Genomic DNA, 15,825 nt, shown 5'->3' with positions numbered 1-15,825 from the left:
CAAATTTAGACAATTAACAATATAGCCATATGATTACATTTTGGTCTGATAGATTAAATATATCATGTTATGTTTCACTGTTTTCAAAACAGAGGACAACCTTGTTCAACTTTCTTTCTCTATTTTTTAAAAGAGGGCAGGGAGGGACTGAGGGAGAGGCAATCCGAAGCAGACTCCACGCTCAGCGTGGAGCCCACCACGGGGCTCAATCCCACAACCCTGAGATCACAACACAAGCCAAAACCAAGAGTTGGAGGCCCAACCAACTGTGCTGGTTCAACTTTCTTGTTGAACTTGTTCAACTTTCTAGTTGTATATAAAGATTTAGAAGCTGAGAGGTATTTTAAATATGCAAACAGTTACCTGGTAGGGAAAAAAAGAATGTGCTTTTAATGTGCATATTTTAATTCAAAAAAGAATACTGATTCAAAGTAATGCTGCTGGTTTTAGGGTTTCCTTATTGATAAATTCTATGACATGAGAAGTTTAAATTTAACTTCTGATTTAAACGTAAATTGGGGCACCCGGCTGTCTCGGTCAGTAGAATGTGTGACTCTTGATCTCAAGGTTGTAAGTTCGAGCCCTACTTTGGGTGTGGAGCTTACTTAAGAAAAAAAATCTTTAAAAAAACTAAACACGAATTACTTAGGCAAATGACTGGAAGAATAGAGGATAAGAATGCAGTAAAAATAAGGCGTTAGTAATCGTTGTGATAATGTTGGTAAAAGGTTATATGAATTCTCCAGACTGTGTAGGTAAGCAATGTTATGTAAAGATCAAATTTCCTACATATATTCAAAATTATTTAGAAACAGCTATATACAAATTCTTGAGCTAACTGTCAGCTTACCTCTTCTGATCCTTCTTGAGTGGAATAATACGTAAAATACCTCCCAAAATAAGCTCCTTCTGATTTGAAAACAGATCCATCTCCAGGATAAATCTCTATTGAGTTCACATTTTTATGGCTTAGTCTAAGGAAGAAAAATAATCATTAAAATTTTTTCTCAATTGAGATTAAAACATAAATGAGAGCAAACAAACAAAGTAGTATGGGATTTTTGCCTATCCAACAAAAGGGATAATTTCATACTCTGCACCCAACCAGCTAAATTAACTTTTTTGCAAACAATAAATAGAACACATAGAACTGGTTAATATACCTATTTCAACAACTGAGCCTAGTTTTTGGAAGTCAGGCATCTTATCATCCTGGTATCCCCCAATCACGGTAGCCAGCATATACTGATCACCAAAGAAATGTCCACTGCAAAGAAGTTAAATATGACAACTCCAGAACCTGAAAATAGGATTATTCTTCAATAATGAAACTAGCAGAATCAGTACCTGATGGATGACATCAGCCATGTGTGAAAGGAGCCACCTCTAAGAGAAGGTGACCGATCACATCTGAGGCAGCCAACTACACTCAAGGTACTGGGTATATAAAGTGTAAAAATTTCAGCTAAGTCCATTTAAAAAAAATATGAAGAATATGTTGTCAGGAGGGAGTGGGCTTTCATCTAAAAAAGGAGAGCCCAAAGAACAAAATTGTGCAGGGCTCTTCTGGCATTATTTATAGTAGTGAAATCCTGAATCTAGTCAATATTAGCATTCTAGCCACCAGAGAGGTATACTTTGTGGTGCAGTAGGCATAATTCAGTGGAATAATGCAGACACAGAGGAGCCTCTAATCTTCTCTAATTCCATGCTCAACAGGCAATATTTTGATGTGACTAATTCAGACAACTAGATCCCCTAATGCTGGGAAGTGGTATCCTAACTGACATGAGTATTTCATTCACCAGCAAAACTAATCCTCTCTGGCTCTGAAGTTGTCACAAAAATCCTGTGAATATGGTTAATGTGAATCAGTCACAGGACCCCTATGTGCACTCATAAAACGACATTTTGAGACCTATAAAATTTAGGACCAAACAGAAGAATGATGGCCCTGGTGAAAATTGTCCTTTTGCGGAAGTCTGTTTGCCTCCCTCCCCTCTGACATCACTAAAGAGCTTCCACTCCAACACAGGTGCCTTACCGGTAAGTTACACCTTTGTACCAAACCACTTTCACCAGCTCGGGATAGGAATATTCTTCATCCAACTGTCTTTGTGCAAGTGAGTCACAAAAATTCCACCTGTGAAGGACAAAATACAAGCTTGCAATTCTAGTCACTCAACATAATTACCTTTAGAAGTCAACAAAATAGTGCTACTGTAACAAGATATATTTCTTGCTTAACTTGTTAGGTCAAAGAAAAGTAAAAATTAATATAGAAGCATAGGAAGGAAATTGAAAACTTTTCTTATTTTTCCATGTATTGTCTTCAGTATTTTTAACAATCTCCCTATTCAATCTCAGCACAATTTTATAAATTAACAGTTTACTAACCTTTAAAATTTAGGATTCAAACAACATATATTGACTGCAATATTTATGCCATTCGCACTGGGGATTTAACACCCAAAAAAGCAGACATGGTCACTGCCCTCAGTGAAGATTCCTATCAAGTAGGGATGTTAAATAGTAGACACAGAACACAAAGAAAGGAGAGTTACTGGATGCTATGGAATTGTAGAAGAACCTAATCCTGTCTGGGGACTTTAGGACAACCACCCGAAGAAAGAAAGTCTTCCGCTGAGACCTGGACGTGTGCACAAGTTAGCGAGCTGAGAAAGAGAAAGCAGTATTCCTGGCTGAGAAAAGAGCAGGTGCAGTGGTGAAACAAAGCCTGGACAGGCATTCTAGAGATTCTAAAAAGGCCAGCTGAGCAAGAGTAGAAAGAGCAACAGAAGTGTGGTGAGGACTACAGATGTAGGAAGGGATCAGAAAATGGAAGGCCTGTTTAGACATGTTTAAAGAAAATGGACTTTAATCTGAGGTTAGTGGCAAGTTATTGAAAACTGTTCATTCAGAAGCCTAAATCTCTTTCACTGTCTACTTAAAATACTAGAACTTCCAATTTTAACTAGATAATCATGACAAGCCTGAAAATCACTCCCTTGTTTTGCTTTAAATAACAAATATATCCTAAGAGACAACCTGGGATCAAAGCCCAGTTCTGCACGTGCTAGCTATGTGACTCTGCTCGGGTTACTTAACTTTCCTGTGTTTCAAGTTCCTCTATAAAATGGGGTGATAACAGTACTTACCTCATGCAATTCCTACGCTAACCCAACAGGTGCAGTGCCGGGGTGCCTGGCACGCAGGCACCTCGTGTCAGCTATTACCATCCCTACTGCGCTCCTTACAGACGATATTCACCTCCTAGTCAACGGAACGTTCACCGCTTTTTTCAAAAATGTTCAATGAATTGATTTATAGTCAGCTCACCAAAGACAGGTGTGGCCTCTGAGACTAGGCATGAAAGAACGAACCCAGGATCACAAACCGTCAGCTCTGGGCTCCAGCCACCCATGTGATGGGCTCCATGGAGCGGCAGCTGATGTTCCTCTGTGCTCACCACCAGAGCCCTGCGCCATCACCACACTTTCATAATCTTTTCAGTGACGGTGACCTTCATAGAGTCTAAGCTCCCAGAGAAGAAGGGACTGTGTCCTGGTCATCTCCATGGTCTCTGGGCATCACAGAGGATGTAGTATACAGTCAGCCTTGCACAAACTCAATGCATGGGCAGACAATAAGGGACCTACAAAATGCATGGGCTAGGGCAATGATTTACTCTTGGTTATGAGCCAAGTTTTGGACCACTGAATGAACTTCCCTTATGAATGGCAGCAGATGACTGAGAAAGAAAAACTATCTTTAGTTAAGGACAGGCTCTGACAAGAGCTTGATGACGAAGGAGCCATTCTTCCATTACCTGTGCAGGTGGGGGACAGGGCAGCTGAGTAGCAGGGCCCTGGGAAGAGCAGAAACCTCTTTTCCTCTTTCCTCTGAAATCTCAGAAGTGAATGTTCTACTCTGGGTGGTGTCTGCCTCACTTCTCGACATTATGCTGGTTTTATTATGAAAATGAAGTGCTAGAGACAAAGGATATTTCCATTCCTCTGGACAGGAGGCCACAGGCCAGCGCTGCTTCACCCACGTGTACACACACGTGTGTCGGGGACCAGGTGGAGGTGGCTCCTCCTTCCCTTCAGCTCCGTCTGCACAGCTCTTCTTCTCTAAAGTTTCCTTGGATTTCGTGAGTGGACAATAAAATTCATTTTCTTTATTCTTCAGTCTCTGTCTTGGTAAACTTCCATAGGTACAGATTTTGCCTGCTTTTTCAACTAGCTTGTCCTTTCTGGCTTGATTCCTCTTTTCTGACAATACTATAGACGAGTCTGGCTTCTGGCTTACTTTACACAAAAAATGTACTGTAAATTCATGCTGCGATCTGGGCAGGCAAAGGTATGCGTGTCCATCCAACGATGCTATCTTCACACCGCCACTCTGTGTAAGTATCACGCCATCACCGGTGTCAGGACTGGGCCATCTCACTTCTGAGAAGTCAACGAAGATACGCTGAGTGGAGGGGAGAAAGAGAAATGGGGAGTATTTTGTCAACAGTCCAATGTTTCCATACATTTTTTATTTATTTATTTATTTATTTGACAGATAGAGATCACAAGTAGGGAGAGAGGCAGGCAGAGAGAGAGAGGAGGAAGCAGGCTCCCCGCCAAGCAGAGAGCCCGATGCGGGGCTCGATCCCAGGACCTGGGACCATGACCTGAGCGAAAGGCAGAGGCTTTAACCCACTGAGCCACCCAGGCGCCCCTGTTTCCATACATTTGATGCTTACATATTGGGCAAGAAATCTCTTGAAGCTGGGTTTGTGTTTTACTACCTAGAGAGAATGAAAAACGGAGAACCAGATGTCGGTCTATATGCATTTTCCTACAGAATATTTGATACTGTTAAGATTATCTCTCTTAACAACGTGGATGGAACTAGAGGGTATTATGCTTAGCGAAATAAGTCAATCGGAGAAAGACAACTATCCCTATGATCTCCCTGATAGGAGGAAGTAGAGATGCACTGTGGGGGGTTTGGGGGGGTAGGAGAAGAATAAATGAAACAAGACGGGATCGGGAAGGAGACAAACCATAAGTGACTCTTAATCTCACAAAACAAACTGAGGGTTGCTGGGGTGGGGGGGCGGAAGAGGGGGGTGGGGTTATGGACATTGGGGAGGGTATGTGCTATAGTGAGTGTTGTGAAGTATGTAAACCTGGCAATTCACAGACCTGTACCCCTGGGGATAAAAATACATTGTATGTTTATAAAAAAATTTTAAAATTTTAATAAAAAAACAAAAACAAAAACAAACAAAAAAAATTATCTTGCTTAGAGGGATGTAAAACAAACACACACATACAGATGAAAAATGAAAGAGAAGAAAAAGAAAAAAATGATCCTGACTATATTTAGTGTTAGATATATTTTTGTTTGAAATGTACGATGATCAATAAACCTTGCTTTGCTGCTCACCAAAAAAAAAAAAAAAAAAAAAAAATAATGGATCAGAGATAGATTTTCAGAGATAGATTTTCAGCCTACCCTGAAAAAGAATACTAATGAGGGAAGACCAGCACTACAATGTACAAACGACATAATGTACTACATTAAAAGCAATCACAACTTAAAGGGTGTACAACTAGTATAAAAATCACTGACAGAGCAACTCAGATAATAAGGAAACAGAATCAAGCATATCTTAAGATGTTACATGTGACAACATAAACTTCAAAACAAGGAGGGAAGGGGAGAATGACTTAATCAATTGCACTGGAATTACTGAATAGCATGTGGGAAAAGCTATCTCAAAGGGCTATCAAAGAGACTAAGATAACATGTATAAAGTACCTATCCTAAGTAGCACCTGGCGTACCATACCTTAAAATAAATTCCAGGTAGTTTAAAGAGCAATGTTTTTTTAAAAACTGACTTACTAGAGGCGCCCTGGTGGCTCAGTCAGTTGAGCATTGGGTCCTTGGGTTTGGCTCAGGTCATCATCTCATGTGTCATGAGATCAAGCCCTGTGTCGGGCTGTACACTCAGTGCAGAGTCTCCTTGGGGGTTCTCGCCCTCTGCCCCTCCCCCATTTGCACGCACCCTCTCTCCCTCTCAAATAAATAAATAAATCTAAAAACAAAAAAATCCCTGAATGACTCAAAGGTAAACTGATCCTGACCAATAGCAAACAGACTTGTAATCGGTACCAGTGCCTACAGCATCTCTTCATATAAGACAAAAACAGTAGGTGTCCTGTAACAGCCTTTTAATCAGTTAATCTTGGCAACAGTTAAACATTTAGCTTCCATTTATATAAAACCTTAAATTCACAAAAACTAGTGTCAAGAAAGCCTCTTAAACTTATACGCTATTTATGTGTACAGATGTTAGTACAGTGTTCACTGATGGCAAAGCTGGGTTGTAAAGATGGTCAGTTCAGAAAGTTCATCCTTCGGGGTGCCTGGGTGGCTCAGTGGGTTGAGCCTCTGCCTTCGGCCTGGGTCATGGTCTCAGGGTTCTGGGATTGAGCCCCGCATTGGGTTCTCTGCTCAGCAGGGAGCCTGCTTCCCCCTTTCTCTCTGCCTGCCTCTGCCTAATTGTCATCTCTCTCTCTCTCTCTCTGTTAAATAAATACACAATAAAAAATAAATCTTTAAAAAAATAAATGAATGAAAGTTCTCTCTTCAGGGAGCCTGGGTGGCTCAGTTGATTAAGTGTCTGCATTCAACTCAGGTCATAGTCCGAGGGTCCTGGAATGAAGCCCCACATTGAGCCCCACATCAGGCTTCCTGCTCGGCAGGGAGTCAGTCAGTTTCTCCCTTTCCCTCTGCCTCTCCCCTCACTCATGCTCTCTCTCTCTCATATAAATGAATGAATCTTAAGAAATTTCTCGGGGCACCTGGGTGGCTCAGTGGGTTAAGCCTCTGCCTTCAGCTCAGGTCATGATCCCAGGGTCCTGGGATCGAGCCCCACATCCGTTCCCACCGCCCCCCACCCACCACCACCTGCCTCTCTGCCTACTTGTGATCTCTGTCTGTCAAATAAATAAATAAAATCTTAAAAAAAAATTCTCTCTTCTAGAATTAAATTATCTAATAATCCTACTACAGCAAACTATACAGTTTCAATGAAAAAAGTTACTCAAAAGTTAGTAGCACTAACTTATAGGCTAAGTTACACCTTACAATTTTTCTCGACTCCTTTGCCATCATGAGAACAGTGGAAAGTGATAAGACAATCTTCAGAGCCAGATACACTGGGTTCAAATCCTGATTGCCTTTTAGAAAATGTCCATGAACAAGATTAGGTAAACTCTCTGAGATTTAGTTCCCTCACCCGTAAAAAGGGGCTGAATATACCTGTTCTCACTGGCTGGACATCCATTTTGATGATTAGGAACCCATGCCATACTGACTGGTCTTATTAAATATTTTTAATATCATTCCTAATTCTTGGCACAAAGTAAATCCTCAATAAATGATAGCTATATTATTATTCATAAAAGTTAAAAATAGAATATAAGCAAAAAAAATAAAATGTGTATACCTATAAATTACACATCTCTACTGCACATGAACTGCATGAACTATTGAAAATGGCCACATAATTTCTTACTTTTGAATACCTCGGAGAATCAAAAAGTCGTCAATAAAAAAAGTTCTGAGTAGAATCTTTGGCTACAAAGAAAAAGGCAGGAAGATGAACTATGTATCTTCAGAGGCTCAATCAGTATTTAACCTACCAGAACATCCTAGTCTGCTGAAAAATATAAGCCTATGCATTTTATAGCAAAGTGTGTATTCCCAAGTCTCACGAAGAAAAAGATTAAATATGAAACTACCTGTTTCTATGTACTTGCCCTCAAATATTACTTATTAAAAAAGCTTTAAAAAATTACCTTTTTTCTTTCAGAAGGTATGATGCTCTCAGATAAAAAAGGGCAAACAGCAAAAGAATTTCGAAAATCTAGGGCTCGCTGTAGTTGCTCCTACAAAAAGAAATACAAAACGTAAACTTCAAAAATGTAAAATAACTTGAACAGCAACTTAGAGTGACAGTAATCTGGAACACTAACTACTTTCCATATTCTGACCACCTCAACAATATTCTGACATCAGAAAGAGCTGTTTTTGGGTCATCTTTACTCACTCGGTAAGTGCTAATAACAAAGTGTGTCCTTTGCCGAATTCTTTCTGGTTGTTCTAAAGGATGTGCTGAAACAGGAGGTGCCTTTTCAAATAAAAATTCGGAGCCACACGGAGAAAGCTGCAGTCTGGAACCATCAACATATTGCACTTGCACTGAATCATCTTCATAAAGTACCATCCGCACTTCAGCTGCCATTACTAGGACTAGGGATAAAATGTCCTTCCAAGGTGAAGACTGAAGGAAATAGGAAATAGGGTAGCACAAATAGTTCTTTTAAGGTACAAAAGTTCTATCATAAAAAATTGGATGCATTTTCCAAGAACATAAGCAAAATGCATTTCCCTTGCGTTTATTTTTGTTGCGGGAAAAGTGATTATGGGAGCACCCGGGTGGCTGAGTTGGTTAGGCGTCTGACTCTTGGTTTTGGCTTGGGTGGTGTGTGAGATCGAGCCCCACATCAGGCTCTGCACTCAGCCCAGAGTCAGCTTGAGATTCTTGCCCCTCCTCTATTTTCTCCCCCTCTGCTCTTACCCTCCAACTCTCTTTCTCTCTAAAATAAAATTTTAAGAACTGATTATTTTACTACATACTTCTAAATGATCTGAAATTAACAACCTGAACAGAATGCCTTGATTAACCCCTAGGGCTTTACTGCAGTGTGGGAAGATAAAAAAAGAAAAAAGCCCACCAAGTTATAACTGCCTTTATAATTTTAATAGCTTTAGTTCTCCTGAGGTTTAACTTTTGTAAACTATATGCTCAGTAAGTCATTTCATATAGCAAGCAAATTCCCTCTTTGCAAATCCTTTGTAATATATGCAAAAGGCAGGCCAAAAGTAACTATTAGGCCTAAGAAAAAAGAACACTGAAAAAGTGCTCCTGGATTTTTGTTCCTAGTCTGAAATTAAGGAAGTAGTTCCATGTCACTACTGAGTAAGCTAATTAACTTTCTAGTGTCTTAGACTTACTTTTATTTCAATGAATTCAATTTTCTCTTCCCTATTTCTAAAATGACTGTCATCACCTGTGTTTTCCATATAGGTTTGACCGAAAGGGAATTAGAGGTTGGATTCCATTCACAGTCCCCCATTTACTAGCTAAAGCTTCAGGCTGTTTGTTTCCTTATTTGTAAAATGGGGCACAGAAACAAGATTGTTGCAAGGATCAAACCAGACCACACATATTCCAGTGCCAGAATTGCAATGTCGCTTTGTAGGAGCCCAATAAATCTTTTTTTTTTTTTTAAGATTTTATTCATTTGTTTGTCTGTTTGTCAGAGAGAGAGCGAGCGAGAGAGAGCGCGCGCACAAGCAGGGAAAGTAGCAGGCAGAGGGAGAAGCAGGCTCCCTGCCAAACAAGGAGCCCAACGAGGACCCGACCCCAGCATGCAGGGATCATGACCTGAGTCAATGGCAGATTCTTGACTGACTGAACCACCCAGGCATCCCATGAGCCACCCAGGCATCCTGCAGCTCAATAAATCTTAGGATTCCTTTCTAACACCATCACCACCTTCTCTGACACTTACCCATCTCCCTTTAGAACACCATCCTTTTTTGTTTTAAAATGTATTCATTTATCAGAGAGAGAGAGAGAGAGAGAGAGGAGGAGGGTGGGGAGGGCAGAGGGAGAAAATCTTTAAGCAGACTCCCCACTGCTCGTGGAGCCCAACGCCAGGATCCATATCAGGACCCTGAGATCATGACCTGACCAGAAGCCAAGAGCTGGAAGCTCTACCAGCTGAGCCACCCAGGTGCCCTTAGGACATCATCCTTTTTAAGATTTTCCTTTCTAAACACTAACCTATCTTCTTCCAGGACATTATTTCCTATTACTCAGGTGATCAACTTTCACCTGACAGAAAAAAGTAACTTCCCCCCAGTATGCTCTTTTTGCCTACCAAAAAACTTGAGTATGATAACCACTCATTGTCTACTTTCTCTCCCATTTGTCTTCAATCCATTGTAATCCAGCTTTCCTCCACCTTTCTACTGGAATTTTTCATTATGGTCACCAAAGTCTTCCTACATGCAGTAACTTCAGTCTTCATCCTACTAAACTGATCACTCTGTGATAATGTTTTCTACCTTCCCCTGCACCAAATTCTCTTTTCCTCTGCCTTTTAATTTTTTTAAAAAAGGAGGGAGTACCATGGTTTCTCCCACATCTATCTCTGTTTTTAGTTTATTTTAATTTTTTAAAAAAATTTTATTTATTTATTTGACAGACAGAGATATCACAAGTAGGCAGAGAGGCAGGCAGAGAGAGAGGAGGAAGCAGGCTCCCTGTTGAGCAGAGAGCCTGATGCGGGGCTCGATCCCAGGACCCTGAGATCATGACCTGAGCAGAAGCCAGAGGCTTAACCCATTGAGCCACCCAGGCGCCCCTATTTTAATTTTTTTTTTTTAATTTTAAGTAGATTCCACCCAACGTGGGGCTTGAACTCATGATCCTGAGATTAGGAGTCACGCTCGACCAACTAAGCCAGCCAGGGACCCCTACCTCTGCTTTTAGTGTAATCATTCCTTTCACCATTCTCTTAAATCAAGGATTTAGGACCTGACCTTAGTCCCAATTCATCACGTCTTACTGTAACCACTCGTGTTGCTTTTATGCCCACCCTTGCTTTTTAAAAAAAATCTTACCCCCTTTCAATATATATAATCAGGTGCATGTGACTATAATCTTCTGTAAAATATGTTAGAAGTACACACTAAAGCATATGGTTTCTCCTGAGGACATTCACACAATTTTATTAATTCCCCCCTCTCTAGAAAACTTCCAAATCCACCTGACCTCTCCCCAGAACTTCAACCTGCCTGCTAGACCTCTCTTCAAGTTCTTGTGCCAGAGATAAACCAAACTTAATATGACTAAAATGGAACATCATCACTCCCATCAAAGCAGACTTCTATAGCCTTTCCTAGTTTCACTTTGACTCTTAACTCCCTCAAGTCCAGTCGACATACAGTAGCCAGAGGGATCTTTTAAAATTAAAATGAGATCTCTCACATCCTGGCTCACAATCTACCATTTTGCACTTAAATTCCAAACCGTGACCTGTAACAACCACACAATCTGGCTTCATCTTCCTCTCCAAATGTCATCTCCTGTCTTCTCCTTGTTCCCAACACTTTAGCTACACTGACCTTTTTAATGTTTTCAAAACAAGCTGTTTCCTATCTCAGAACCTTTGCACTGTTCTTACTGCCTAATATGTCCTTTTCCTGGCTTATCACATGGCTGAATCTTTGTCTTTTAAGCTTAAATATCACTTCCTCAAAGGCCTGACTTGTTCATCTCAATTAAAGTTGTTTCCAACCATCTCCCAATCACTTTTTTTCTTTTAAAGATTTTATTTATTTGTCAGAGAGAAAGAGAGGGAGAGACCGCACAGGCAGGGGAAGCAGCAGGCAGAGGGAGAAGCAGGTTGCCAGCGGAGCAGGGAGTGGGATGCAGGACTCAAGAACCCTCGGATCATGACCTGGGCCTAAGGCAGACGCTTAATGGACTGAGCCACCCAGGCATCCCTCCCAGTCACGTTTTATTCATTTCATCTTTTTTACTATACCATCTATCACTATCAAAACTGATTCTATTAATTTCTCCGCTTTTTGTCTTTTTCCACTGGGATATAAACTCAAATCAGACCAGAGACCTCATCTGTCTTGTTCACAGTAGTATCGCTGGCATTTAAAACAACACTTAGCAAATAATAAGGGTGCAATAAATATTTATTTAATGATGAAAGAATAAGTAAGTGAATTTCAAAATTCCTGCTCCTCCTGAATTTGCAATTTGAGTTAGTGGCATCTCAATGTTAGCAATATTTGACTTTTCACTGTTTTTCTCCACACCCCGATAACATATCTTGCTGATTTGGCAGTTTCTTTTATGAACCTGGCTCCTTTTCCATTTCAGTCCGTGAACCCTCCCCTCCATTTCTGCAGCTATCTTGCACCTTCTTCAGTTTTTTCTCCTCTCCATTTCCAATACTGCTGTTACAGGTAACTTTCCACAATCCAGACCATACCAAGTTCACATCACTTGTTCAGGTGCTTGTTCTTTTCACAAGCAATAAATATTCATAGCAATAAATGTATTTACACAATAAATGTATTTATACATAGCAATAAATGCATACACACACACACACATATAAATTCAGATATCCACTTGCTATTTCAGAAAAAAACAAAAAACAACAGGTTGGAAAACTTGTATTTTCTGATTGCCAACTGGGAAAAGGTCTCTATGTTTGGCCAAGTTTTTAATTAAAAAAAAAAAGGGTACTGAGATATAATTGTTATTTATTTTAAATAACAAGCAGACACAAGAAACAGTGGAAAATCTAAAGTTCCCGGCATAAGAAAACATAATCCAGCTCCAACCCACATCTCAGCCTCATCTCTACCATTTTATTCCTGTTTGTTTTTCACCACCCAGTATGTACGTCAAAGTGTTTAACGATCAAAAAGCCACAAGTCTGTACTTGCTATCCATGGCGCTCATTCTTCCAAACGGCAATACCTAGTTAGTGAAAAGGCCTCAACCAAACCACCAACGTCTTGGACTCACACGGAAGTTCTGAGATGAAAAGGCGTGGAAATGAGGCCAAGGGCCCCTTTAATTTGCCAAAATGCTTGAAGCCTGCCCACGACTGCTTCTCGAGGGTTATTTCTTGAATTTGACAAATTACCAACAAGTGATGCTTCTTGATGAGAGAAAACAATCACAGCCGCAAGGGAATAAGGCCGCAGAGAGAGTGTTTTGGCCGAGACGTCCTTCCTGTTTGGGTAGCGGAAGAGAAGCGGCAGCGCCAATTATGAACCCGTAAAACAAAACAAAACACAACACCGGAAAGCAAGAGCATTTCAAATTTTCCCGCAACCTGGGGACGCGTCCTTCCTCTCCGGAAAAAAAGACAGGAAGTCCCGCCCCGTCCGTGCCCTCCGCTCCGGCGGCCAGTCCCCGTCGCGCTCCTAGCGAAAGGCGGGACCGGAAGTAAGGGAGGCGGGCTTTCCTAGTCCTGAATGCGGTTGCTTCCTACCTGATTTTTACTTCCGATATCGAGTTGGGACCCGGCCCACTAGGTCGGGATTCGTCCTGTAGCGCCGTTCGGCCAAGTGCTAACTGCAGGAGTGGATTTTAGTGGAGTAATGATTATTTAAATAATCCAAACAAGCTGTTAAAAAAACAGCCAAACAGAAACTTGACCAAAGATAGAGTCCTCTTCCTGATTTGGTACCAAGTCTGTGTCTGCACTTCTTTTCTAAAATAGCAAGCGGCGTGTCTGCTAAATTTATTATCATCAGATGATTATGGGGAACCTACTATGTGCTGGGCACCTTGGGTATAAAGCAGGAAATGCGGTCTAGGGTCGAGGGTTGGGGTTGGAGATTAACTGGAATGAAAGGAGTAGACAATAATTTGATCACAGTAGTAGCTAAATGTTCCTAAACTAAAATACAGAGGTCTGTGAGACCGTGTAGTGCACAGACCTGAGACTGAGGAAGTATTTCCACTGAAATCCAAAGGGTAAGTAGGTGTTAGCCAAGTACAATGTGGGGAAAGTGTTTCAAGCAGTGGTAACAGCCCGTGTTAAGACCCTGAGGCCAAAGAAAAGATCTTGCCCCCTCAAAAGGCTACTTTGAGTTAAGAATGGTTAAAGAGGGAGAGGCTTTTAGGAAAGAGAAGCCTGAATGGGGACTCAGAGATAGGCAAGGACCAGATTATGGATTTATGAATTATGGGCTTTGTCTTAAAAAGTGATGGCAAACTATTACAGGGGCTTTTTAGACAATTTTTACTTAGTTAACATACAGTGCAATATTGGTTCGGGAGTAGAATTAAGTGAGTCATCACTTATATACATATAACACCCAACACTCACCACAGTTGCCCTCTTTAGTACCCACCTCCCTCCATCAACCCTCAATTTGTTCTCTATCCTTAAAGCTATCTTAGGGCTTGTTTCCCTCTCTCCTTTTTTTCTATTCCCACTTCCCATATGTTCATCTGCTTTCTGTCTTAAATTCCACCAGTGAGAGCATGTGGTAACATCTTTCCCTGACTGGCTTATTTCACTTAGCATAATATACTCTAGCTCCACCCACACTGTTGCAAATGGCAAGATTTCTTTTTCTTTTCTCTCTTTTTTTTTTTTGGATGGCTGAGTAGCATTGCATTGTATATACATACTACATCTTCTTTATCCATTCATCAGTCAATGGACATTTGGGCTCTCTCCATAATTTGGCTGTTGTTGACCATCAAGGGCTTTTTAAGCAAAGGTAGCAGCACCAAGGAATGAGAAGAAATCTAACTCCTTAAATTCAACTCTGTTTTTGAAAGTCTGATAAGCAAATTGGCCTCAATCTTATGTAAAAGTTAATAAAGCCACCCTTAGGTGCCCTGTTTTCATCGATCAATAACATCAATTTGTATTACACGGCGTTGACTTAGGTCCTGTCCTGCTCCCACCTTTTTCTCTAATGACTAAGAATCTTCTATCTGTAAACTGTCTATGACTAAGGGGTTTTGTGATGCTATCTGTACTTTAGAAGATCCCTGGAATGTCTGAGTGAAGAACGGATTGTATGATGCAAAGAGATGTGGAGAGCCCAGTAGTCTTTTGAAAACACAATGGGAGAGATGGCATTTCAGACTCAAGATTAGACAGTGAGGATGGAGAGCACAGCTCCAAGAAATATTTAGATCAAATTCAATAGTCTTGGAGATAACTGAACAGTAGTTAAAAACAGTTCTATGAGTTCTGGTTGGAGCGAGTGGATAGAGGGCAGTGCCATCAATAAGACAGACACAAGAAAATTTAGGGAATAGCAGGACTTTAGTTTATTTGAAGATATTTATTTGGTGGAAAGAGACACCTAGAGGGAGGGAACACAAGCAGAGTGAAGGGAAGAGGGAGAAGCAGGCTTCTAGCCTGATGCAGGGATCGATCCCAGGACTCTGGGATCATGACCTGAGCTGAAAGCAGGCACTCAACCGACTGAGCCACTCAGACACCCCAGCAGGGCTTCAATTTTAGAAGTCTTACTTCAAATATATTAACAAAGGTCTAGAAACAGATTAGAAACAAATCTGGAGGTCAACACTGATAGCTGCTAACTGAAGCTTTAGGAGAGGATTAAATAGTCCAAGGATATAGTGACGTAAGAAAATGTTGACTGACCTTTGAGGAACACCAATACTTACATATTAGTTAAGAGAAGAGAATCCCACAAAAACTGAGGAACAGCCAGAAAAAAAGGCTATTCTATTCCAGATGCCTAGAGGTTTTCAATTTTGGTGTCCTTTGACAGGGTCAGATATTGCCTAGAGAACAAGCTAAAGTTGGTATCTACTGGATTTAGTGGCATAAATGTCCTTGGCGGCTCTACCACGGGCTGTTGTATATAGGGGCAGCAGAAGCTATAGGTCTGAAGAGCAAAATAGGAAGGAAATGCAAAACGAATATGGGACATTTAAAGAATCTGGCTAGGAAGCAGACAGAACTGCAGAGAAATGTGAGGGCCAGATTTCTCCTGATGAGAAGAATGACATGTTCAACAGCTCATGCAAAGGGCCAATAGAGGAATTTGAAAAAGTACAGACCAAGTAACAGCAGAGTTCATGAGAGCATGAGAGGGCATGGGATTCGAGAACATGTGGAGTAGCTGGCCCCGAACAGGAGGGATACTTCCTGTC

At 40.9% G+C, this 15,825-nt stretch overlaps 1 protein-coding gene across 3 annotated transcripts in view; it reads right to left on the bottom strand.

Moving 5' to 3' along the window:
• The window catches only part of C3H5orf34 (chromosome 3 C5orf34 homolog), a 34,604-nt gene extending 21,588 nt beyond the window's left edge, over positions 1-13,016 (bottom strand). The window contains exons 1-6 of one of the 3 annotated variants that reach the window (XM_045998893.1): positions 12,669-13,016; positions 8,116-8,349; positions 7,865-7,954; positions 3,830-4,476; positions 2,045-2,143; positions 851-974 (exon numbers count right to left, since the gene is read on the bottom strand). In XM_045998893.1, coding sequence (XP_045854849.1) covers positions 851-974; positions 2,045-2,143; positions 3,830-4,476; positions 7,865-7,954; positions 8,116-8,310 — 1,155 coding nt within the window. In that variant the 5' untranslated portion in view covers positions 8,311-8,349; positions 12,669-13,016. The remainder of the gene's footprint in view (positions 1-850; positions 975-2,044; positions 2,144-3,829; positions 4,477-7,864; positions 7,955-8,115; positions 8,350-12,668) is intronic. The other 2 variants (XM_045998892.1, XM_045998894.1) reach the window with 2 other exon arrangements.
• Between the last annotated feature and the right edge of the window lie 2,809 nt (positions 13,017-15,825).

This window comes from Meles meles, chromosome 3 (genome assembly GCF_922984935.1).
Source record: "Meles meles chromosome 3, mMelMel3.1 paternal haplotype, whole genome shotgun sequence".
Lineage (NCBI taxonomy): Eukaryota > Metazoa > Chordata > Mammalia > Carnivora > Mustelidae > Meles > Meles meles.
This window is presented reverse-complemented; position numbering and strand designations above follow the sequence as displayed.